The sequence below is a fragment of the Aptenodytes patagonicus genome, chromosome W, assembly GCF_965638725.1.
Source record: "Aptenodytes patagonicus chromosome W, bAptPat1.pri.cur, whole genome shotgun sequence".
Classification (NCBI taxonomy): domain Eukaryota; kingdom Metazoa; phylum Chordata; class Aves; order Sphenisciformes; family Spheniscidae; genus Aptenodytes; species Aptenodytes patagonicus.
This window is the reverse complement of record NC_134981.1, coordinates 27,078,973-27,105,035: the sequence shown is the minus strand read 5'-3', so window position 1 is coordinate 27,105,035 and position 26,063 is coordinate 27,078,973. Positions and strand designations below refer to the sequence as shown.

The 26,063-nt window shown below is 36.2% G+C and overlaps 1 protein-coding gene across 2 annotated transcripts in view; it reads left to right on the top strand.

Annotated features, from left to right (window-relative positions):
- Positions 1-25,754, top strand: part of LOC143172273 (zinc finger RNA-binding protein-like) — a 44,535-nt gene extending 18,781 nt beyond the window's left edge. The window contains exons 6-20 of one of the 2 annotated variants that reach the window (XM_076361496.1): positions 838-1,085; positions 2,086-2,277; positions 4,492-4,780; positions 5,729-5,919; positions 8,084-8,203; positions 9,182-9,327; positions 9,714-9,876; positions 11,537-11,742; positions 11,979-12,129; positions 13,630-13,771; positions 18,175-18,272; positions 19,090-19,185; positions 22,232-22,343; positions 22,454-22,551; positions 23,333-25,754. In XM_076361496.1, coding sequence (XP_076217611.1) covers positions 838-1,085; positions 2,086-2,277; positions 4,492-4,780; positions 5,729-5,919; positions 8,084-8,203; positions 9,182-9,327; positions 9,714-9,876; positions 11,537-11,742; positions 11,979-12,129; positions 13,630-13,771; positions 18,175-18,272; positions 19,090-19,185; positions 22,232-22,343; positions 22,454-22,551; positions 23,333-23,512 — 2,432 coding nt within the window. In that variant the 3' untranslated portion in view covers positions 23,513-25,754. Of the gene's footprint in view, positions 1-837; positions 1,086-2,085; positions 2,278-4,491; positions 4,793-5,728; positions 5,920-8,083; positions 8,204-9,181; positions 9,328-9,713; positions 9,877-11,536; positions 11,743-11,978; positions 12,130-13,629; positions 13,772-18,174; positions 18,273-19,089; positions 19,186-22,231; positions 22,344-22,453; positions 22,552-23,332 lie in introns of both variants that reach the window. The other variant, XM_076361495.1, reaches the window with a different exon arrangement.
- The last annotated feature ends 309 nt before the right edge of the window (positions 25,755-26,063 follow it).

Genomic DNA, 26,063 nt, shown 5'->3' with positions numbered 1-26,063 from the left:
TCCTTCAAACATTAGAAATCCAAAAAGTAGCTAAAGATGAAAAGATGTTAACTTTATGGCCAGATGATAATCAACTGGCATATTATAGCTACCTTGAACTACTTGTTTTGTTTTCTGTTTAAAAAGGGATTTTAAGACTTCCTTGAAACAGAGCCTGATCAGAGGATTAAAATAGTTGAACCAGTAGATGTAGAAAGTTTATGGGGAAAACTGGCTCAAAGGTATGAAAGCCCAGTTTCCTTGATTTATTCAACTTTGATACTAGAAATCAAGGAGTGTGTAGACAGGGTGTGCTGCAGAGGTTTTAGCGGGCAAGCAGCTTCTCTGCACTAAAACAATTTAAATCGGTGAACTAGAATGTAATACCACTAGCCATTCTGTCTTTTATCTTCATGGCTTTTTTTTTTTTCCCCCTTCCTCTGCATAGTATCTGTCCTCCTTTTCATTTTGGAACTTGAACAGTAAATCTGGTTCTGGAAGACGGCTTACTTCAAGTGGCCTTTGATAAATCTTTTATTAAAATTCTTGTTACATCATACTCGGTCTTACCAGATGTACCAGGAAATTTCACATATTCTTTAGGGATGCTTTGATATATCTAACATAACTGCATGTCTGCAAAGATTTGTCTAAAATCAAATATATTCCTGATACAAGTGTCATGCTATGTATTTGTGTACTGTGAAACATCAAGAAAAATTCAGACTGCCTAACAAGATCTCAATAAATCGTTTATATCCTGCCCTGCCCCCCCCCCCCAAACTCTATTATGCAACATGCTTGGAATTAGTGTATTATGTAATTGATGTAACATTTTATTTTATTTTGATCTTTGAGGTACCTCTTATTCCGGCTATGAAGCCGCAGTGTATTCAGCTGCATCGTCCTATTACCAGCAGCAGCAGCAGCAACAGAAACAGGCTGCGGCAGCAGCTGCTGCTGCTGCTGCAACAGCTGCTTGGACAGGGACCACCTTTACTAAAAAGGCACCATTCCAAAATAAGCAACTGAAACCAAAGCAACCTCCCAAACCGCCCCAGATCCACTACTGTGATGTTTGTAAGATCAGCTGTGCTGGACCACAGGTACCTGTATTATGTAATATTCTGCTATACGCTTTAGTCATAATTTTTTCAACTAAAAAAAAGACCCCTTTAAGAATATTTGTTAATTTTTGAAGACCTGATTCTGTACTTTTACTAAAGGAATAATTAAATGAAAATGTGTGCTATTATAGAAAGAGGTCCTATGAGAAGACGGAGATGCATCCCTTTAGCTTGTACAGAGAAGCTTCAGCTGTGCTTTGGACTCCAGAAGTATTCTAAACTTTGAATTTTATTTGCTTTTTTAGCGTAGCAAACTTAGAAAATACTTGTTTCAAAACTTTGTGAATGGTAAGCCTGAAAATTTATTCTTCACTGTATTCCAGCGTCCCAGTTTAGTTTCACAGTGGGTACAAGTGCATAAAAAGTAGATATCAGTTCATGCAGAGTGTTTGTGTGTGTGTGTTTGGCAAAAACAGTTCTTACTCTTTAGGTAAATTTGTCATTATTTCCCACCCTGTCTGCTCTATAGATTGCCAGTGTTGGTAAAGGAACAAATATCAACTTCTGCATTTCATTTTCAGCACAGCTTTATTTATGTGCTACCTTCTTTTGAATTTATTTTTTTTTAGGTCTTTGGATACATTTAATAACTGTGGTCTTGCAGTTGAGGAAAATTCAAAGTCAAGAATAATTCAATGCAATGCAGGAAACTGCAACTGAGACACAGTTTTCTGATCTTATCAAGCTTTCAATGGTAATATCTGTTGACCAGTACTTGACTGAGGAAGTGAGAAGGTAGAGGAGAAAAGACCATATTGTATTACCTAAAAGTGGAATCCTGGTGGTGAAGAAAATTTCTTGGTCTTAGAAGTGGCCTGCTTATGCCTTAGAGCATGTCATATGGAAGAAATGTTCAGTGTAGGAAGTATTTCTCATACAAAGCATGTGTTTTATGCTATGTGCTATATTACACGTATTCACATGAATGAGCAGTACAAAGACAGCTTATTGTGTGTGTGTGTGTTGTTTATTTAAACAGACTTATAAAGAACACTTAGAAGGCCAGAAACACAAAAAGAAAGAAGCAGCATTAAAAGCTTCCCAGAACACCAATAACAGCAGCACTTCTGCTCGTGGAACTCAGAATCAGTTGCGCTGTGAGCTTTGTGATGTGTCTTGTACAGGAGCAGATGCTTATGCTGCCCATATCCGTGGAGCCAAGCATCAGAAAGTAAGAACTTTCTCTTGTCCTTATTATACAAGTCAGTCATATTTCTTCCCATCATTTTTTCTCATCTTAGAGAGGAGAAAATATGCAGAAACAATATAATTAGAATTATTTTGTTTAAAGATGTTTAGTTCTGCTTTTTGTTTCGAACTTATCTTTAAGCTCACTATTAGAAGGGCCTTGTTGGGAGAAAGGGGGGAAAAAATATTGCCACGGCATCAATGAGAAGAGGATGTATTGGGAAAAGTACGTAAATCATAGGAAGAAGGTGTAGAGTAAGATGGGGAAAAGCGTCAATGAGGACATGCAGTAGCATGCTTGTGCCCCCTAACTCTTTTCAAGATTTTTCTTGACATTCTTATTTGTCTGGTGCTGTGAAGCTCTCGGTGTGCTTTGAAATACTGTAAGCTGAGTCAGTGCCAAGCGACGGGACTATTATGCGTCGCTTTTTGGTATTTCTTGCAAAGAAAATTGGTATATGGGAGCAAGGGACAATGTCCTGTAGTAGACTTTATAATGAGTATGTTTGGAAGAGTTTTGATAAGCATGCTTTCCCTACTGTCTGGGTGCAGTTAGGTGGGCATTGTGGAATAAAGACTGTGGGCTGCACTGTGAACCCCTGTGACCTGTGTTTTTAATTTGGCCATACAATAGTAAATGGAATGGCAGTGTAGAATGTGTGTTTAGATATTACAGTTTTTCCTCATAACTCTGGAAAGATTTTCAGTAACAGATACAGTATTAATATTCAGCTTTTATAGCTCTTTGTATCTCGGAACGCTGTACAAAGTGGCATCAGTAACATCGTTCCTATTTAAATAAATCTCATAGCAAATTTAAAACAATTTTCCCAATATTACTTTTTGTTAGTACAAGAACAAAAATTATAATTTAGATAGACTTACCTAGTGTTCTTTCATTAATAAGTTGAGCCATTAAATTTTTGGATTGTGCCCAGTAACTCCATAGGTATATGGAGTATGGTATATATTATCTTTCTTTATTTGGATGTCACTTTCTCTTCCTCATAGATAGTTGCTAACTAATGCTAATTTAGGTTGTCATCGGTGTAAAAATGAAATCTCGAAGGACTCTATTTCTTTGGTACACTGAAGAATCTTGTGCATTCTACTGGAAAAAAGTAATTTTGAAGAGTTGCTTGAACTTAAATTTATAGTATTATGTGACATTAATATGTCTGTATTCTGATGGGGAACATGCTTAAAAAATAAGAACAAAAAACTAAGAAGTATATGTATACAGTTGTGTGCATATCATGATTGTGTACATGTGTTTGCATTAAAGACATGTCTAGCAGATTTGGGGTTGTTTTGGTTGTTTGTTTTTTTTTTTTTTTTTTACTGCTGCTTTCAAACCCAGTCTTTTAGTTTTCATTTTGCATGTTTTGTTCTTATGGACTACGTGCATTGCTTTTTCAGGTGATGGTCAGCTGTCACCAAAAAGAAGTATTATTCTATCTCAAGCATGTTGTGAAAAGGCCTCTGCTTATTACTTCTAAGAATAAGCATGTACCTCTTCACTTTCAATGAGATACTAAAGAGCTCTGAAATATGCCTCTTGCATCCTCCTTAACTGTTTCTGCAGATGTGCTTTAAAAAAAAAAAAAAAAAAGAAAAAACTTGTCTAAGGAATATCTTCAGTTTTGCTAGGTAACCTGGAAAGTCTTTCAATATAAATACTCTTAAAATGTAGCGATCAAAAGAGACAGTGTTGAATCTGAATTAAGTAACTCTTATTTACAAATATTATTTGGAACCAAAATAGTTCAATGTACTACAATTTTTGGAGGGAGAATAAAAAGCAACCAGGCAACAAAACAGTCACATTGAAATAGACTGAGCAAAATGTTTCCTTGAGTTTTACTGGCTTGTGAGTTTATTGGCTTTCTGTTCTCATCTACACAGCTTTTGGAGTAAATGTCTGAATTTCTAATGGAAATAAGCAATCTGAGATAACTATTAACTATTTCCTTGTTACAGATGACAAGAACTTTTACATGTGTCTTGTCCCGTCCCGTCCCCCCCCCCCGGATCACTTTTTGTAAAGAAGCAATAACTTTTTAGTTATATTGGTGGGTTTTGGGTTTGTTGTTTTTTTTTTTTACATTGATGTTAAAGTTTCTATAACCTATAACAAGTTCATTTTTTATAGTTATCCCAGGGAGATCATATTATGAATTTCTCTTTATTCTTATAGGTAGTAAAGTTGCACACAAAACTTGGCAAACCCATTCCTTCAACTGAACCAAATGTGGTTACCCAAGCTACTTCCTCAACATCCACATCTGCTTCCAAACCAACTGCCTCTGCTTCAAATATAGCAACTAGCAGCAGTACTGTGAACTCCTCCATTGCATCCTCTGCAGTGAAAATTCTTACTCCCACGGCAAACGCACCACTTAACACGGCGTCCAACAACAAAACATCTTCAACCGCTGCTAATATAGCTGTAAAGAAAATATCTACACCGAAAATAAACTTTGTTGGCAAGTACAGAAGTCAGTCTTTATTTTGAAACCTAACCTATTCTATATATTTTTTTAAAGATCTTAGTGCAACAAATACAAATGTATTTAGTTAACTTTATGCATGAGTAACTCTGTGTTTAAGAGAATTACTGATAAGTGAAAATAAGAATGTATATAAAAGTTTTGCTTCACAATTTATGGTGTTTTCTGCCCTGTTGTATCCACCTGACCTCTCTTGGAGGCTTCTCCCACCTTCATAAGAAGCCTCCCACCTTTGGTTTCTTTATGTAGTAGCTGTTGGAGTATTGCAGTTTATAGTCCAGTTGGTCCTAATTTCAGTTTACAGCCTGGGCTGTTAAGGCAACCTGCAGTAGGTTGGCAGTTGATAACTGGGCAACTGAAACATCCTTGTAACAGTGGAAACCTAACAGTGGAAACTTTTGAAATAAGCATGATGGACATTTAGAGATAGGAAGCAGTTGTTCAACAATAAGCTATCCTGCTCTTGAAGGAAAGACCTATGCAGTTGCAACGCTGAGAGTATGCTACCTTTGTTAGTACAAACATTATAAGGTTTTGAAGTACTTTTTTGGATCCACTTACAAAAAACCTACTCTGACCAAAAAAAAAAAAAGATGATTAAAATATATTTGCTGAGTTGTTCCCATTCAGTCCTACCTCTTTTGAAAAAGCATGAAAATGAATGATTAAAATTGCAACTACATAAAGCAAAAGTTTTTCTTGCTAAAATAAAAAACTCTTTAAATAACTTGTTAAACTTTAAATACAATTAAAGTTTTTTGTTTTTTTTTTTTAAAATACGTTTAAGTTTTAACTAATTTTAAAAGACTGATAATGCTTTGGCCAGAACATTGATACTTGCAAATTAAGTCTTCAGTTTGCACATCACATGTAATCATATTCTCATTTTATGAAAGTTAACGATTTAACTTTTTTGATTTGTAGGTGGTAATAAGCTTCAGACAACAGGAAGTAAACTGGAAGAAATGAAATCAGCTGAAAGTGTTAAAACAACTGCTGCTACAGTACAAACACAGGAAGTAAAACCAGACACAGCAGCTGAACCAGTGACTCCTACAACTCTTGCTGCCTTGCAAAGTGATGTCCAGCCAGTGGGCCATGACTATGTGGAGGAGGTATTGATATGAAAATATGGATTATTTTTTAACTATTTTAGTGAAAATTTACTCAACGTGAAACAATCACAGAATGGTTGAGGTTGGGAGGGACCTCTGGAGGTCATTAGGTCCAACCCACCTGCTCAAGCAGGGCCACCTAGAGCCAGTTGCCCAGGACCATCTCCAGACAGCTTTTGAATATCTCCAAGGAGGGAGACTCCACAAGTTCCCTGGGCAACCTATGCCAGCACTCAGTCACCCTCACAGTAAAATTAAGAAAAAAAAAAAAAAAAAAAAAAATTGTTTCCTGATGTTCAGAGGGAACCTCCTGTGTTTCGGTTTGTGCCCGTTGCCTCTGGTCCTGTCACTGGGTACCACTAAAAAGAGCCTGGTTCTGTCCTCTTTGCACCCTTCCTTCAGGTATTTATATACATTAATAAGATCCCCCCAGAGCCTTCTCATCTCTAGGCTAAACAGTCCCAGCTCTCTCAGCCTTTCCTCATAGGCGAGAGGCTCCAGTCCCTTCATCATCTTTGTGGCCTTTCATTGGACTCTCTCCAGTATGTCCATGTGTCTCTTGCACTGGGGAGCCCAGAACTGGACACAGGACTCCAGGTGTGGCCTCACCAGTGCTGGGTTAGGGAGGAAGGATCAGCTCCCTCGACCTGCTGGCAATGCTTTGTCTAATGCAGCCCAGGATGCCATTCGCTGCCTTTGCTGCAAGGGCATATTGTTGGCTCAAGTTCAACTTGGCGTTCACCAGGACCCCCCAGGTCCTTTTCTGCCAAGCTGCTTTCCAGCTGGGTGGCCCCCAGCATATATTGGTGCCTGGGGTTGTTCCTCCCCAGGTGCTGGACTTTGCACTTCCCCCTGTTGAACTTCACGAGGTTCCTGTCAGCCCATTTCTCCAGCCCGTTGAGATCTCTCTCTCTGGATGGCAGCGCAACCCTCTGGCACATCAACCACTGCTCCCAGTTTTGTGTCATCAGCAAACTTGCTGAGGGTACACTCTGCCCCATCATCCAGATCATTAATGAAGATGTTAAACATAAAAAATGCTAAAATTGGCAAGTTCTCTATAAAAGGAAAGAAACTTCACTAGTATGGAAAATTGTATTCAATTCTTAAAACATTCTATATTTCCTGCCTTAAACTACTATTTTACTTTTCTAGGTACCAATAATGCAACTACACTTGAACCTACCATTGTTGCATTTAAGTAGCAGACAAAATTTTACACACAATTAACACCCCAGAGTTAAGCCTAAAACCATCAATCCATTTTGAGGTTACAACTACAAAGGATGTAACAGGACTGGACCCAGTATTGACCCCTGGGGTACACTGCTAGTTACTAGTCTCCAACTAGGTTTCGTTCTACTGATACCACCCTCTGGGCCTTGCTGTTCAGCCAGCTTTCAGTCCACCTCACTATCTGCTCCTCTAGCTCATACGTCATCAGCTTGTCTATGAGGATACGTGAGGCTGTCTCAGTGGCCTTACTGAAGTCCAGGTAGACAATATCAACTGCTCTCCCCTCATCTACCAGGCCAGTCATTTCATCGCAGAAGTTTATCAAGTTGATCAAGCATGACTTCCCCTTGGTGAAGCCATGCTGACTACTCCTGATTATTTTCTTGTCCTTTATGTGCCTGGAAATGGTTTCCAGGATTAGCTGCTCCATCTCCTTCCCAGGGATCAAGGTGAGGCTGACTAGCCTGTAATTCCCTGGGTCTTCCTTAAAGATAAGAGTGACAAGGCATTGAACCTGCAAAGGCTTGTGCATATGTTTACGTTTTTGTTTTGTGCATGTTTCTTTTATGCTCAGTGGGGCATTCTTCATGTGGGTGGCATGAGATACGTGGATGAAGTCTGATGTAAATTTTTCATCATTTGCAGGTTTGTAATTATTCAACTCTATGTTCAGGCTTGAGTTTAAAGCTGTGTACTCTTTGGAACGGAAGAACTTTGTTCGTTGTTCATTACCAAACACAATGGTGTGTCTGTCAGAATTGAAAGTTCTGTTTTGCCTTCTTTCAGTTACTGTGTGAACTTTTTTGCATGTTTTGAGATGGGTAGACATTATCCAGTGTCACTGAATTAGATTAACTTTTACATCAGCTTTGGTTTAAAAAAAAAAAAACAAAAAAAACCCCAAATGTATTATAACTTTATTTTCCAGGTAAGAAACGATGAAGGAAAGGTGATCCGCTTTCACTGTAAACTTTGTGAATGCAGTTTTAATGATCCTAATGCCAAGGAGATGCACTTAAAAGGGAGGCGGCACAGACTTCAGTATAAGGTTAGTAGAAATGCTAATGCTTCTATCTGAAAATCCACCAGATGTCAGCTGACTGATTACACGTTCTTACATTTAAAAACTAGTCAAAAGTATGTACTCTGAGTAAACAGCACATAAAAAAAGCTAGAGAAATATATTTCTTGGGGAGTATAGTCTTAAAAGTAGTAATGCAGACTGTGAAACTGCATTTTGGTTTTGGGGGTTTGTTTTTTTTTTTTTTAAACATTGCTTTCAGGCAACCTTTGCAACATTAAAATATTGTACAACATATGCAAGCAACAGTAGGTGCTTTATGTCGTTTACCATGAATTTCAAATAGTGTAAAATAGTAGCGATCAATGTTTTTGGCGGGATAAACCACATAAACCCTTTGTGGAAACATTTGAGAAACAAGCATTGTAGACTTTGTCATGAATGGAGAGACACTTATACTGACATATGGTGTGCGTTTTGATTATTATAAGATTATATAGGAAGAATCTACTGTGGTCACAGGAGATACAATGGGCCTGCATAATCATGAGAGGGATGAAAGAAGAGAAAAAATTGCCAGAAAAATGTATTCAGTAACTCATGATTATGCCCCTGTATGAGGGACCCTTCAGGAACAGGGCATCAGGAAGCACACTAGTTAAGATGAAATGTTTTTTTCAGGCTATAGAGTAGTCATCCTGCTACAGAATGAACAGCAAATTACTTAGTATTTCATGTAACGTTTTAATCTTAAATTGCTTTGTTCTCATATAGTTGAAGAGGGAATTCATGCTATTTGTAATATGTTGCTATTTCTTTCCTTTAAAATACTGGATGCAGATTTTTCTTCTTCAACTATTCATTCGGTGCAGTTCTAAAACTGCATTTTACTCCCCTTGATTTTATCGTAGACCAGTAGTGTGTGTTAAACATGTCAGAAGAACTCCATAATCTTGAGATGACAAGAGGCAAACCAACATTTCATTCATTATTTTTTTGAACTAGAAAAAAGTAAACCCAGACTTACAAGTAGAAGTAAAGCCCAGTATTCGAGCAAGAAAAATTCAAGAAGAGAAAATGAGGAAACAGATGCAGAAAGAAGAATACTGGAGAAGGCGAGAAGAGGAAGAACGCTGGAGGATGGAAATGAGGTAATGCATTCTGTTTTATCAATGAATTGAGAAAAAGCTGCAGTCAGGTTATCTAAAACTAACTCTGCTTCTGTGGTTACTTATTTTGAATACTTGTTTTGGGAACTCTGTACTGTCTTGTTTTAAGTTGTCATTATCCCTCTGGGTTTTTTATTTGTTTTTGTTTGTTAATGTTCAATCCCTCTGAGGAATGTAGACTTACTAGAATTATTTGCTATAAATTCAGGCCCACTTTCAAAATAACCATTCATTTTAGGTACCCTCTGGAGTTCACTGGTATTCGCTCATGACTACTAGAAATGAGTTAGTGAGGACATCCAAGAATTTATTTAGAACGGTTGGAAGTATTAACTGCTATATAAAGAGAACATTTTGATGCACTTCAGGCGATATGAAGAGGACATGTACTGGAGGAGAATGGAGGAAGAGCAGCATCACTGGGATGACCGTCGCAGAATACCAGATGGAGGATATCCTCATGGTCCTCCAGGACCTCTAGGCCTGCTGGGAGTTAGACCAGGAATGCCTCCTCAGCCCCAAGGACCAGCTGTGAGTTTCTTAACTTGGGGGGGGGGGGAATCATACTTACTAGGAGGCACAGTTAAGAACTATAAATTATTCAGTGCTACTTCAGTTGTCTCCAGTGTTTATTAATAAAGGATTTGAAAAAGTGAAGAAAAAATTATATACTAGTGAAACTGTGTAGATGGACCTGTCTTCCAAAATAAGTCCACTTATATGACGAAAGGGTGCCTTGAAGACAAATATTGTTTCTTCTGAAATACAAGTCACTCTGGATTTGTGTGCTACTTTTTATTTAATTGCGTTATACTTTATCTAATTGTGGACAAATGTATGGATAAAAAGTGGTTGGATCGTCAGTCCCAGAGGATAATGGTTAGTGGTGGGTCGTACTCTACCTGGAGGTCAGTAACAAGTGCAGTACCACATGGGTTTATCCTGGGATTTGTCTCATTAGCGCCTTATCAGTGATCTGAAAGGTGATGGAGTGAGTGCACGCTCATCAGGTTTGCAGCTGACACAAAACTGAATCGGTTCAGGGTGGGGAGTTGATACCTTTGAGGGCAGGGCTGCCATCCAGAGGGACCTAGGTAGACTGGAGGAATGGACCAACAGGAACTTCATGGAATTCTGCAAGGACACATGCCTAATGCTGCACTTAGGAAGGTATAACCCCTTGCACTGAGGGGCTGGGGAGTGACAGGCTGGGTAGCAGCCCTGCTGAAAGGGACCTGGGGTTCTTGGCAGATAGCAAGCTGAACATGAGCCAACCATGTGCCCTGGCAGCAAGGAAGGCCAACAGCATCCTGGGTGATATTAACAGGAGCATAATCAGTAGATAAAGAGAAGTGATCAGCTTTCATTAGACCCAAACTGCAATACTGCATTCAGTTTTGGGCTTTCCAGTACAAGAAAGATACTGATTGATAAACCATAGCAGGTTCAGTGTGGGGCTACCTGATGGTCAGGGCTCTGGAGTGCATGCCCTGTGAGAAGAGACTTGAGGGATCTGGGGCTTGTTCAGCCTGGAGAAGAGAGAGCTTCAGTGGGACGTAATAGCCTTCTAATACTTGTGCATTATAAAGACAATGGAGCCATGCTCTTTACAGTCATGAGGGGGCGAGATACAATCAGCTTAAGCTGAGACAAAAGAGGTTCAGACTGAATACAGGAAATATATATATTTTTTTTTTCACACAGATGTTGTGCAGCTTCCATCTTTGGCGGTTTTCAAGAACCGACTGGATAAAGCCCTGAGCAATGTGATATGGTCTTATAGCTGACCATGGTTTGCACAGGAGGTTGGACTAGAGGACCTCCTGAGGTCCCTTCCTATTTGAATTCTTCTGTGATTCTGTGAAAGCAATCATGGATACTTTATTTTGCAGCAGTATGCAAGTATTTCCCAGTTAACAGAAAGACAATAGATATTTATGTTGGGGAGGTATTTTTGATCCTGGGATTTCATAATTTGTTTATTTTTGATACATTTCATGTTTTTTCAGACATGATTGATTGTGACCGGTGTAAGTTGTTAAGGATACTTCAGTTCATGTTTTGTTACATTTCAGTGATTTGAGGTTTGAATATTCTGTTGTTTACCCACATGTTTGGTTTTTGGTCACATATCATCTGTGAACTTGGAAGTGTACCCAAATTTCAGAAATGTGCTTTTTCGTCTGTTTAGCCTCTACGCCGCCCTGACTCCTCTGATGACCGCTATGTGATGACCAAACATGCAGCTATATATCCAACAGAGGAGGAACTTCAAGCAGTCCAAAAAATTGTTTCTATTACTGAGCGTGCTTTGAAACTTGTTTCTGACAATATGACTGACCATGAAAAAAGCAAGAGCAAAGAGGGAGATGACAGAAAAGATGGCAGTAAAGACAGGTATTTTTTTATTATTATTTTTTAAGAATTTCATCACTTGTTTCTGAAGTCATTTTATGTTTTTCCTTGCGCTGTTATCAGTGCTTCCAGGGATTCTGTTCTCTTTGGGTTTTGGTACGGCATATGTCACTATGGCCTCGAGTATATGGAATACTCTTATTTCACTTTTTTATCTTCAGGATTAGTTTTATGGTTTTTATATTATTTTAAATGCAACTTTTAACTGTAATTCACAGAGCTTTGAAAGGAGTTTTACGGGTAGGCGTTTTGGCTAAAGGTTTGCTACTCCGTGGAGATCGAAATGTCAATCTTGTTTTGTTATGTGCTGAGAAGCCTTCAAAGATGTTACTCAGTCGTATTGCTGAAAGTCTTCCGAAACAACTTGCAGTAAGTAGAATTAAATGTTTTGATTTGAATTTTTGTAAAGATACTGTAAAAATCTGTCCTCAAGTCAAATGTCTGCAGGGCTGACTCTACTGCATTTCACAGCTCAGGTTCAGTTTATTTTCATTTTCTGAGTGTTTCTGTCTGAATTCAGGGACTATGCTGCATGTTTTGCTTTCTGTATATTGTGTCCATACAAGTGTCTAGGTGTTTATGCTAGCAGTGTAGTATCATCATTTAATAGATTTCATTTAACTGGGAAATAGTCTTTCTTCTGCTCATTTCTATTATCCAGTTACCAACAGCGATAGAGGTAATTTGTGCAGTGTTACAGGAAGCTTGTGTTGTCTGAAGGTCAAAGTTCTCCATTAATGCCAGTCTGTTTGTATTTGTCTCGTTTCCAATTTGTATGTGTCAGTGCTTTGTAGTCCCACAATTAGTTAACTAAGTCAGTCTTGTGTGGTGGTGTTTGTTTTTTTAATTTGGCACTTAAAAAAAAAAAAAAAACCAACCCAAAAGTACATGCAGTCTTAGACCATTCAGCAGAACTCATAAACCATTTGAAGTATTTCTACAAGAAATGAAAGTACAGAATAAAGTCTTTAGCTCCAGTGCTCTTTACTGAACAAAGCCTGTCCACCGTCATTATAGAATGCTTGTCACAGCATTAGTATTTCAATGCAGTCTGGTAAAATGCTCGGCAGAATCAGTGGCACGGTAGAAGCGTTAGCAGGATCAGATTAATTAGAAAATAATCTTGGGTTTGCTCTTGTTTGAAATAACAGAACAGAAGAAAATTTTAAAACTGCACATCTTGGTCTGGCTTTGTGGAGAAGTCACTTGTCCCTCTAGTTTGTGGAAGAAGGTGATAGAGGTGCCTACAGCTTCCTTTTGGGGGTATTTAGAATTATTAAATCTAGTCGCAAGAAGCAATTCTGAATAACCACCTTGTTACTCTTACACTTTTTTTTCCCTGGTGTTTATCTTGCCCTTTGCTCTCATCAGAGGATGTTGTGACAGCCAAGTATAGAATGTGCCTAGCAGTACCCATCCTGTAACTGCGAGCTCAAAGAACCACCACTGCATCTTTGTGCTTTTTAAAGGTTCCTATGTTCCAATGAGAAACATAAACATATCCAACTGGCATTTTAAGTGGCACTGAGGCTTTTCTTTATCTCAAACGCTGTCAAGGTTCTTGTTATTTAATTTACTTAGTATATGAATTTCCTTTATGGGTAGTTTTTTTTCTTTTGCATGCTTGGTGACTGCTGTGTATTTTCATTAATGATTTGGAAACAGTATGCAAGTTCCTCTCCCCCTCCCCCTCCCTCCCTCCCTCCCTCCCTCTCGTATACTGTTGTTTCTTTGAATACAGAGGTATCTGCTTCATATAATTATATTGTGTTTCTGTCTTTCTATTAAGACTTTTCTATTAAAAAGACTATGTTGAAATCCGTTTTCTTGGCCACGTGCTAATAGAAATTTCTGTTTCTCGATATTTAGGTAATAAGTCCTGAGAAATATGATATCAAGTGTGCAGTCCCAGAAGCAGCAATAATTTTAAATTCATGTGTGGAACCCAAAATGCAAGTTACTATCACACTGACATCTCCAGTCATTCGGGAGGAGAACATGAGGGATGGAGGTTGGGAAGTTGTTAAAGATGTTACTTTTCTCACCTGTTTTTATATGTTTATCTATTTTGCTTTAAGATGGCATTAAGGTCCTAGAAGGCAACATGCTGGCACAACTAATGTATTTGATCGAAACCTTGTTTTTCAACAACCAATCTCGGTAGAGAACAGTTGGTTAAAATAAATGCTTATATGATGCGTTTATTTAACTTTTAAAAATTCTAACTTTATGTCCAACCTCAGCTTTCTGGAAAAGGTACAAACTTGACTCTTCCCCCCCCCCCCTTTATAAAATTATGTGGAAAACTAAGTATTTTATAGCAAGTGGCTATAAACTGGCTTTCTAGAGCAGTCTTGCCCTAAGAGAAAGATTGTATGGTTTTAGAAAAATCACGGGTTTTGGGGTTTAAACTGGATCAGCATTACTATCACTTACACATTCCAAATAGCAGTGCCACTTAAAATGCACTTTTATAATACTTTTGATGGTAACAGTGCTTCTAACTTTAAAAGATGATGCAATTTTTTTCCAGCTCTCTGAGGTTGCTTTTTGGTCTGGAGTGCTTTTTGAGTATATTTAGGCTCCTGGTATTACAATCAGTCTTCTATCCAACTGGCAAACCTCGACTAATACAATAAGAAATGGCTTTGTCGTTGAGCTGAAGCAGAAGGTGGAGCTTGTAAATCAAATTATGTTTCTGAAGTTCACAGTTTCTCTGGTGCCAGCAGTGTTGCTTTAGGGTCTGTTCTGTAACACTTTCAAAGCTCCAAAAGCTTTTAAGCCAACAAGCATGATTAATGTCTGCAGTACATTGGTTCTTTTTGTTTACGGGTCAGATAAAATTAACTTTTGTTTCCTTTTAATCCTGTATTTTCATAGTTGAAAGAGATCATGGCAAACAGGGTTCTGGTGTTTGACAGTGAACCTACAGATAAGAAATCTGAGGCTATCTTAACACTTCTCATATGCAGGTTGAAAAAATTGTATGTGTGTACGTATACATGTGCTTGTGTATATATGTATTTATACAAGCCACAGAGGCTTTTTTATTTCATCTCATCATTACACATCCTTTAAAATACTTGAGGTTTTTATATTGCATTAGTAAATGTTCTGTAGCTATGACTAGTGCGTTGTAAGCAAGCTGCGTTAACGAAGTCATCTTACATAATCAGAAAGAAATTTCAAGATACATTCTCTAGTTTAAAGACTCTTCAGAAGTCATCCAAGAGTGCTTTGTACATAATTTTTAAGCTGTGCGTATTATTCCTAGCTATAAAGGCTTTGTACATGTACTGTCACACCCAACCAATTCTACTTGTTTTTTGACAATCTAAGTGTAACATGACTCTTGGTTTGTCTGTGCTGACTCAGACTTCACATTATTTAAGTTCATAAAGAATACTTAAACTTAAAAGATTTGATTATTAAATTATGTTAACCATTAAATGAAGTTAACCTTAAACACCATGTTTATTTCTTAATGTACTGTGTAGAAGTGCAATATTGATTTCTGCCACAATACTAAATTTCAATTTTCTGGCCTAAAAATCTATGACGTAGACAAAAAGGTAGTAAATTTCAAATTACTATGATCAATCCCTTAATTTATGCCACCTAAAGGAAACAAATCTGTATTTTTGTCTGACCCACGCTTGAGTTAAAATGATCATTGTGAGTTCATTCACTGCTGAATGCAGTACTGCCTCTAGGTAAGCAAAATCAAGCTAGGTTTCTCTTCAAGACACTGAGCAGTATAAAATGGATGTGCAGAAAAGTTCACTTTTGAAACTAGAGCAAATAGAAGACCGAATTGCAAATTATTGCAGCAAAGAAGGCCTTATTATGAAGACTGCTGCTTATTTGCTGCAGAGTAATAGTATGTGTTTGTGTGTTTTCTTACTGCAGCTTCTCATGCTCTGTGTCTTACAATGGTTTAAAGTTTTTTTTTTTTGGTTTTTTTTTTTGTTTTTTTTTTTTAGCCTGCTTGGGGAGCTAGTTCAGGTGATAAGGAAGGCTTTACTGGAAGAACCAGTTTGAGTAAAGATGAGACTGAGACTTGCACATGGAATAGAATCATATTTGATGTGTAATAATCCCACTACATGATAAAAGGCTAAAAAAAAAACATTGTGAAATAAAATTGTTAACCGCATAGCTACTGTTCCTTACAGTATTGTGCGTTTGACAGTTTACCGAATCTGATATATTCAAAGCGCTCTAACCCCTGCTGTGGAATCTTTCCTTCAGCAAACAAAGCGTACATACTTATAAATGCATATATGTGTGTGCATGTGTCTTATTTTATCCTTAGCTAACGGCCCTGGTCCAAAGCCTTCTAGCAGAGGGACTTGATTCCTGTCAGGGGTTGCTGCCAAAGACATCGGAAGGATTTTTGACCAAGGTTTTTCTAAAAGCTCAGTGTCACACCTGCCATGCTTTACAAAGGAGGGGGTTTGGATGCATAGTCCTAGCATCTACTGTTACTTTGTGTGGGTTTTTTTTTTTCTTTTTGTCTCTCTCCTAGAATTAAGCAGTGTTCACACTAGTCTTGAAATAGTTGACTAGGTAAAATATATTTCACGTAATAAAACTTGCCAAAATTGATATACCTGTTAACTTTTAATGAAGAGGTAGTGTGGACACAGCATGTCTAACTGAAGATTAACCCTTTATATTTAGGCTAGTAATAAATTAAGTTATATAGGGTAAGAATTCATGCTTGTGTCTTGTAAATTAATTCAGTTTTTTGTCTTAGCTTAACAGGGTAGTAGGTTAGGCATCTGAATTTAGTTAAATAGTCTTTAAGGGGTTAATCCTGAAATGTGAAACAGATGCGAAAATCCACAAATTAAGTATTACAAGTTTCCTTGATACATTTTTTCAGTCAATGTATTCTCAGTGCAATAGGTGCCTTGCAACTTCTGACTTAGTCTTTTTAAGTTTCAAGGGTATTCATGAGATATCTATTAGTAGCACATTTTAGATTGACATTTCCAGCACTGAGTAAGATTCTTTCTGTGCACTTAAACTGTAATTCTTTTTAGTAAAATTATTTTCCAAATTGAAGTTTTTCAGAGCTAGAAGTAATTGGAGTTTCAAATTATGTAGTGAATTGTTGTGATAAAAGTCTGCACAGTGTCACCTATTTGCATATTAGTTTTAGAAGAATGTAAATAATTGACTGATTAGGCTACTAGACCCAACAGACCCATATTTTAATTTTTAATTTCTCAGTCTTACTTTGCCTCTTTCCTGCTGTGGGTTTCCTCTAAATGTACTTCTTGTCTTTTATATCCAAGTTGTACTCATTTCATCACTTACCTTACCTGGCACCTCTCTTGTATAGGTTTGGGGTTTTCTTGGGTGTTGTGTTTTTTGTTTTTGTTTTAAATGAAATACTGCTTTAAATGTCTTCATTTGCTCTGTAAATGCCTTGTTAGTGCAGTTTTTCTTCTTTCTACTTCAACGTATAGTCCATAAGTTTGAATATCTGTGTGAGAAGATACCTATGTTCTTCTCAGCTTTGTTCTTATTTGGAAATCCTCCCCTTTTTAGCCCTGTGCAGAACAATGGAACTATCCTATTAAAAAAAAAAAAAAAAAAAAAGCCCAAATCTGAATGTAGTACTTCAGATGAAATTAAATGATTCTATTGCAAAGTTGTAGCACCATGTTCATTCATGGCTTTTTAGTTCTCTGTATAGTAAAGCATCCTACTATTTATTTTACATTTGTAATGTAAATTTGACATTTTTTACAAATGTAAAAATTTGTGTCCCCCCTGTCGTCGTACTGAAGAGCATTTCACATTCCTTTAGTCAGGTTTTTTAAAGCAAAATCATTTCCATTTTAAGTTTAAGATATGATAAAAATAACATCTTTATTCAACATCTAGTGCTTTTAAGGGTTTTTTGGGGTTTTTTTTACTTAGTGTTTTTTTTTTTTTTTAAAGAGTAGGTCCCAAATAATATGTGACCATTAAAATTTACAAGAAACTAAGTTTGAATGTTTCTACTTGCTTAAAGTGGATTTTTGTGTTCCTTCTGTCTTGTGTTCTCTGTGCTGGTGCACTGTGTCCAACCATCCTTCCTTCAATATTTATTTTAGGGGATATGTGTTTTTTTTTTTTTTTTTCCTCTAGTGTTAGCTTAAATAAGGAAGTACTACACATTGCATCATCTGCAATGCATTCGAAAATAACCTGAGAGCTAAAGTATAATATGCTTGATCTTCATGCTGGGTTGATGCCCTAATCCTAATTGAATGTCTTTTATTGAACATTTACATTTGTTGTTCAAGTGTTTAAACTTTAAATGGCATGTGTGACATTGAAGCTACTTTAAGGAAGTGTCTTGCTCACCTGGTCAAACACCCATTCCTTACTGCATTTTGCCAATTCAATCCATTTTAGATGTAACCTCGGGTATGGTGAAAGACCCACCGGACGTCTTGGACAGGCAAAAATGCCTTGACGCTCTGGCTGCTCTACGCCACGCTAAGTGGTTCCAGGTTCGGAACATCATTTTACTTTTTTCTTGTAGCCTTATGAGAGATTAGTTGAGTTGCAATACAAATGTTTAACTGTGTGAAAACACTCAGCGTTGTTCATGCTAATAATACTTAATATTTTTCTGGTCCCTAAATTTAAATGTAGAAGGTTGAGTATGGAGGAATTGCTTTATGCAGTTATTGCTCATTTGACATAATTTTTTTTTCTGGTCATTGAGAAGGCGATGTTGAAAGCTTGACTCGCTTGGGGTGATTATATGTTGTATATTTGTTATATATTCCATAAGGCTGCAGAGTAACTTTGCTTTAAATAATGGAATATGTGTTTAAAGCTTTGTGTTTAGATTTAAGACTTTTTTTTTTCCCTATTTCTTTAAGTGTATTAAGTGTAGGGAATGAAAGGTGAGAAGCTGTTTGGTTTAGTGACTTTGCATTCTGGCAAAGGCACAAAAAAGAAACCAAACAGATTCTCTTGACCTTTCAGTCTCTATACCTATTTCTTAGACCTTTACTTTATCCTTTTTATTTCTAATATAGGAAGATACTGTATTTATTGTTACAAGTGAACATAGGTCAAAGTGTACAGGGGATCAAGAAATATTATTCTTGTATAACCTGTGCACTTTGACTTCTACCACCTTAAATTACTAACCCTGTATAAAATACTGCTGTAAATGGCAGCTCATGGAATAAAGTTGTAGAATGATTTGTTTCAATCTTGTATCTGAGCTTCCATTGAACAGTGGTGTTTTAGTCTTTCAACAAGTCCTATTTGCTGTAGGTGCTGGGATTAATTTGATTTTGTATTGCTCTCAAGGCTAGAGCTAATGGTCTGCAGTCCTGTGTGGTTATCATACGTATTCTTCGTGACCTCTGTCAACGGGTTCCAACTTGGTCTGATTTTCCAAGCTGGGTGAGTAATGTTCTTTTGAATGAGTCTTTTTAATGCACATGGTACTGCAAGTAAAGCATAGGAAAGTGTTACTACAGTTTTAAAATGTAGACTTTTTCAAGGAGTAATGTAGGGTTTTGTTTGGATTTTTTGTTTTTTGGGTTTTTTTTTCCCCAACAAATGATCCAGGTTCCTTCTAAAAATTTAATTTTCTGAGGTTTTGTCACTTGGAGCTGGAATTATTTTTCAAAAGGAATTTTCTTGTTCTTTTGATTTCTTTGTGGGTAGCATTCTTATTCTAGATTTTAGCATTTTTTTCCTTTACTCTGTATATAAGAATTTTTTTTTTTCTAACCACCTACTCTGAATTGCTTGGACTTTACTGAAACTGATTGAAAATAATGTTAGCTGTGCCCAGATAGCTCTGTGATAACAGAAAGGTGACTTGAAAGAATAAATCACAGTAATTCCTACGATCATTAATATATCCTTTCTGCAAGATGAAATACCGCAGTACTAGTCTGTGGATGTGTCACTATTAGCATTTTAATCAGTGTCACTTAGAAACTAGGTTGTACCCAGTTATTTCAATTCTTGCAGCCGAGTGTTCTTGGAGCATTCCTTTTACATTGACTATCTTAAATGATGCTCTCCAGGAGTGCAACTTGTGCTCCAAATGTTAACAGATATTCAGTCTGTGGACTGGATAAAGTTAGTCTGAAACAAAATCTCTGAAACGTGTATATGTGGAGGTAAACTCAGCTCTGATTGTTTTGTTTCATAGATCAAATCCTGTTGCACTATGCTGCTTCTTAATGTAGGCTTTTCAGTTTTGGCAGGAAGAGCGCTAACATTGTCAAGACAGTTACAGTAGTTGGCATTATTTCAATGAGAAATGTTTTACAACTGTACTAAGCTTGCAGACAATTTTATTAAATTACTTCTGATAATATTTATTGCTTCTGGAAAAAATGTGGAGCAGTTATTTCTGTTTTTTAAATATTTAAAGTAAAAAAAAAAAAAATTCCAGTTTCTGTGCTACACTTCATGAAAGATATACTGTACAAATATAGCTTAACAGAAGCTAAGTAGTATGTAAGTGCCCTCAATATCACTATGATACTGAGTTGCCAAAGAATAAACCCTGGCATACTTTTAGAAAAGCATCCTTAGAACTGCTGCAACACACAGGAGGCACATAGATGAAGAACAAGGAACGTTGTTTCTTATTTCTCATAATATCTGTTCTAAGGCACAGCCAAAAGGGAAGAGAGGTATAAAGCTGTGTCTCAGCTCTCCAAAAGTGCTTCCTGGCTCGCTCCTGGTACTTGATGCATTGCCAGTGACATGAATCAACATTGAAGTCTGTGTAGTCAGTTGTTCTTTTGGCCTGTTGGCAAAGTCTTACTGACAAAAACAATGACAGAAAATGGTGATTTTTAAATATATGTAATTTCTGACAGTCACAGATGAAATTTCGTAGATCGAAGAAATATATTTTTCTGGATACAGAACTTCTCCTGACCTGTATGCTAGAAGCCTATTACAAGCCAAAGAGATGCCAGAGCTTTTCAAAAAGAGCCTAAGTAGTTGTAATAATAGAAAATATTAGGAAGTCTAAACACAGACGTTAGTATCAGCCTCTTTATATACCTAAAAATAAAAACTAAATTAGAAGAATTTTGTCAAGTTCCTATAAGTTAGAAGGAACTAATATTCAAGGTTGATTTTTTTCAAACTTAAAATCCAGCCTTTCATGCACATAAACACCAGGGCATCATAATTCACATTTTCCTAGGATTAAGTTGTGGACTTTAGTGTATTGTATGAGGATGCAAAAGAACTAGACTTGAATAAATGCAATAACATGATCTGCTTTTTTTTTTTCTTTCCTGCTGTATTTTGCTTCATACTTGAAAACAACTAAATTACTGTTGCTAAAACTCAAAAGCTTGATCCCGAGTGATACAGTGGGAGTACGGAAATACCATGCTCGAGAATTGAAATTTGTCAGTTAAATTGAGCTAAAATAGAAAGGAATGGGCACCCTTAGTGAAGGACTGTAATCAACACTGCCTATAGTTACTTGCATGCATTAGAATAGGCATTTACTCTTGGAAAATAAAAATAAAAGGCAACATTTGAACAACTGTAAACTCGGGAGAGGAACCAAAAAACAAACTCCCCAAAAAAACCCCACCAAAAAACCAAGAGACACATTGTTTAAAAAGGAAACTTGCCAAAGAGGTGGTATTGAAACATCCATTTAAATGCTGAAAAAGCTAAGGAAAGCTATTCTTTACTTTTGCAAATATCTTTTATAGGTTTTTCTGGAAAAAATAGTCTAATAAAAGTAAACAATGGAAATATTCACAGAAAAAAGTATTTAAAATACAGATAATCATTTAAACCATTTTAACTAATATCAAATAATGTGTACATTTTAGAAAAACTCTTTATCATCAAGGGGGTTTTTTTACACTTGTTTAACATCTGAGTTAGTGTTAGCGTATATCCAGGAAAAAAACTTGCTGTGAACTTCAGTTTTGCTAAACTGAAAAACTAGTAACCACTTAAACGTTAAAAAGTCATTAAATTTTTGATGCTTTAAGTTTCTGTATTCTTGTAGGAAAAAAAATTTCTCTGTAGCATCCTGTTAATTTCATTAGATGAATCAAATTCATCATTTCATACTGTGTGCTTGTTTATTCATGTGCCTGACAGATTCCGGTGACCCACCGTGTTTCATGCTCTCAAAAAATGGCTGGACAAATTGTCTACCTGCATATGTAGGCTACTACTGTATAAATTTCTACAAAACTTTTAGCCAACTTGTGATGAGAAGCAGCATATCAGTATCAGTACTCAATGTTAATCTTGCAGCAGCTTTCTCTTTATTAATCTTTATAAAATATCTGATTTTTTCCATTTTAACTGAAAGCATTCTGTGATGTGTAATGTTCTTCAAAATTCCAGTATCAAAAGTTCTGTATTGAACAACAGTAGTAGCTTTCTTCTGTTTTAATCAATCTTCTAAATTGGATGGATTTTCTTATTGTTGGTCTAGGCTATGGAGTTGCTTGTGGAAAAAGCAATTAGCAGTGCTACTGGACCACAGAGTCCTGGGGATGCACTGAGAAGAGTTTTTGAGTGTATATCTTCAGGAATCATCCTTAAAGGCAAGTTGCATTTGATCAGTGTCTGTATACTTATGCTTAACTAATGTAAAATCTGTAATCTTGGTTGAAATAAGGTAGAGATGTGCTACTAATTAGCCTAACCGTTGTAGGTGGTCCTGGCCTTCTGGACCCTTGTGAGAAAGATCCTTTTGATACACTTGCTGTAATGACAGATCAGCAACGAGAGGATATTACTTCAAGTGCACAGGTAAGGAAAAGAAGTATGTGTGAAGTAACTAAATTTGATGCCTGGTTTTTTGGGTGGGGTTTTTTGTTTTTGTTTGGGTTGTTTTTTGTTTGTTGTTTTTTTTGTTTGTTTGTTTGTTTTTAAATGGAGCTATATGGTGGACATGAATTCTCCTTTCTTGGAATATAGTATGGTTTTTCAGATGATCAGTCTTAAGCTAGGCAATGAAAATGTCACAACAGAGGATGTATAACAGTGTTCATTTTTGCACTAAAATTAATGTATTTTCCTGAAAAGTTTGAAGCACTCCCATCTATATACATCCGTAAAGATGCTCAACTCTACAGCAGTATGTTATTAGATTTAAAATTACATTGGTGTTTAATATTTTATAAATAAATCTGTGTAAGTTTAATTTTTAATATTTATTGTATCTACTTACAGTATTGACTATTCATGCTTGCAGCTTAAGAGGTTACTGCCCCTACCTCTTCATTTGATCCTTTTGCTAAAGATTACTAATGTGTAATGGGACATGTGACAAGCCTTGGCTGCTTCAGTGCAAGTCCAGCAGCTAAAACACATGTATATTATTTTTAAGCTAAGATTATGTACTTTGTACAGAAGCAGCAAATGTGACATACGCATTTTATTGTGTTGACTTTGTTGGGGGAAGGAAGAGGGGATAATAAGAGCTAAGGATAATATCATACACCACTAATGTTCTTCATTAATTGTTTGACATAGTACTCGAAATTGACATTTGTTTCTAACAAATATTTTCTTTCTACCCTTTTTCTAGTTTGCACTGAGACTCCTTGCATTCCGTCAAATACACAAAGTTTTAGGAATGGATCTGTTACCACAGATGAATCAACGCTTCAACATCCATAATAATCGTAAAAGGAGAAGGGACAGTGATGGGGTTGATGGATTTGAAGCAGAGGGAAAAAAAGACAAAAAAGATTATGATAACTTTTAAACATGTTTGTCATTAGTGCTAAGATTGAAGGTGATAAAAAGTCCATTTGTTGCCTTGCTTTTAAACGGACATAATGTCTGTTTAAAACATCCAAAACCAACTTGGTAATTAGATTTGGAAGAGAACAACCTAGCTCTTCTGTGAGATTCTGAATATTTTAATGGATGTACTGTATCAGACAAATTATGGATGGAAAGACTGCAAATGGAAACTCTGTTGTCATTGGAAAAAATAGTTTGAGGTTTTTTTCCTCATTGCATTTTCTTTAAATGTGTTGTTAACTTTAGTAACTTTTCTTCTTTTTTGTCTCTCTTTTGTCTTTTTTTATTAACAAGTGCATTGTCTTCTTATCTTGACTGTATTTAATGCAGCATTTGCTTCTGTTGCTATGTGTATTTTGACATTTTATTTAGAAGCTTTTTTTTGTTTGCCTCTGACACTAGTTGTATAAGTTACTGTTAAATAGTATAAACTGTTCCCCTCCCAATTAATATTTTACAGAACTTTATTTTGTAAAGTGAGACTGCAGGATTATGTTTTTGGGTTTTTTTTCTAAATGTGAAGGGGTTACAACACATAATTATCCTGCTATTTGAGTGCTCAGAATTAAATGGTTTTGCCTATCTTGTGGCATTTGTCTCCTTAGTGTGATATAACGGTGTAATTAAGACAAATTTGTGTTAATTAATCAAGTTTGCTGTTAGTTGTGCATTAGCAGTATAAAAGCTAATATATACAGTATGGTCTTGCAACAGTTTTAAAGCAGCTGCATAATTGATCAAAGTTTTGCATGATGTTTTTGTTTTTAATAGAAGGGCTTTTAAAACTATCATTTTAGGTTAACTGCGTAGGTCTTTGTATGATTGACTTTGTGACATAGCAAGGCCAAAAAATAACTTTCTGAATTTCTTTTCTCAACGTACAAGCAGAAGCAGGCATTTCCCATTTAGACAAAGTTAGTCATTCTTTTCAGTCAACTTTATTGAGATGATATTAATGCCTCTCAGCCCTTTAAAATAAATGTTTGTCATATCAGTGCCTGTGAGGTTATTCCTTATAGCTATTCCTGTATAAACTTTCTGTGATTTTTTTCAATAATTCAAATTTTAAAAAGTGAATTATTACTGAAAAAGTGAAGGTTATTTGAAGAGGGGGAAAAAACAAACAAAAAAACCAAACCAGAAAATTATTTGATGTGGCTATAGTGTATGCTTATGTCTCTTTCAAAAAGCTAAATATAGCAGTGGTGTAGTAAAGTTACATCATACTGTTGATGTATGCTCTGGTACATAGGTGTGATTTGTTGTCACAGCACTACAGTGGAATACACGAACAAAACTAAAATGTATTAAATGACTAAAATTCATTATATGCTGGAAACTGAAGTTTCACTCATTCTGTTCAATGTGTGTTATGCTTTGTTGCAAACCCATAAAATGCACATATTAACATAGACTAACATTCTGGTAACTACTTTATCGATGGCTGTAGGAGAGTATCACACATTACAAAGATCACTTGTTATTTCTGATACAATTTATTAAAAAACCCCTTTTGTTCCATTTTGAGGTCGAATTTATCTTTGACCTTTTTAATAAATAGCTCTTGGAGTAGGGGGATGTTTTTGTTTGCAACACCTACTGCTAACAGCATGGGACTGTGGAATAAAAATACAATATTTTAGAGAAATAGAGGAAGTCTTAAAGAAAAATTTTAATACAGTGTTCTTCAAGCATCGGAATGCAATTTTAAAAGGAGTGGTTATTAGTGGTTAGCAAATAAAAGGAAAGCTTTCTCATTGTAGGAAAGATTTTCTTACCAATTTCAGCATCAGAAATACAATAATTAACATATGCTTTAAAATTACTTTTGAAAAAGATTACACTAGTTTCTGTTGTCCAGCCTTGATGCGTAGCTCCAAGCATGTGCTTGTTCTTAGTCTTTCTTTAAAGAGGATATCTTGCTGCCATGGTCTATAGTTAGCCATTACTATTTATTTTGAAACCTACAGGTGTTATTCATGTGGCTAGTTCAACTCCATACCAAAGTTTCTTTCCTCATGAAGCTAACTTGTCTATTCAGGCGTGTGACCCTAAAATTTAGGATTAAAAAGGTCAAAGATGTATTTTGGATTTCCTGTATTTTTGTTCTACTGGTTTTTAACTCTTAACCAGCTTCTGAATCTTTTGAACTGTTGTATACTTAAAGTGATTCCGCATTAAATATGAAGCTGTGACCATGATTTTTGCGCTGTGTGATGAAGAGTGAATTTGCAGTTTGTTTCTGTTTTACCTGCCCGTTTTTAATGGGCTATTTTAACTATTTAACTTCTGACTCTTTGTTCAGCTAAGAAGGATGGAAAAACAAGGTTTTAAAAAGTACAAAGCTAGCTTTGATTTTAAATATTACATTGTGTGCTTAGGAAGACAAAGCTAAGACCAAGTAATCAACTTACAAACAAGTAATCATTTTAATATCCTATGTTTTGATAATGCTAGCAGTTTACTAATAAGCAGTGTTTGCCTTTTTTTATTCAGCAATGCTGTGTGTT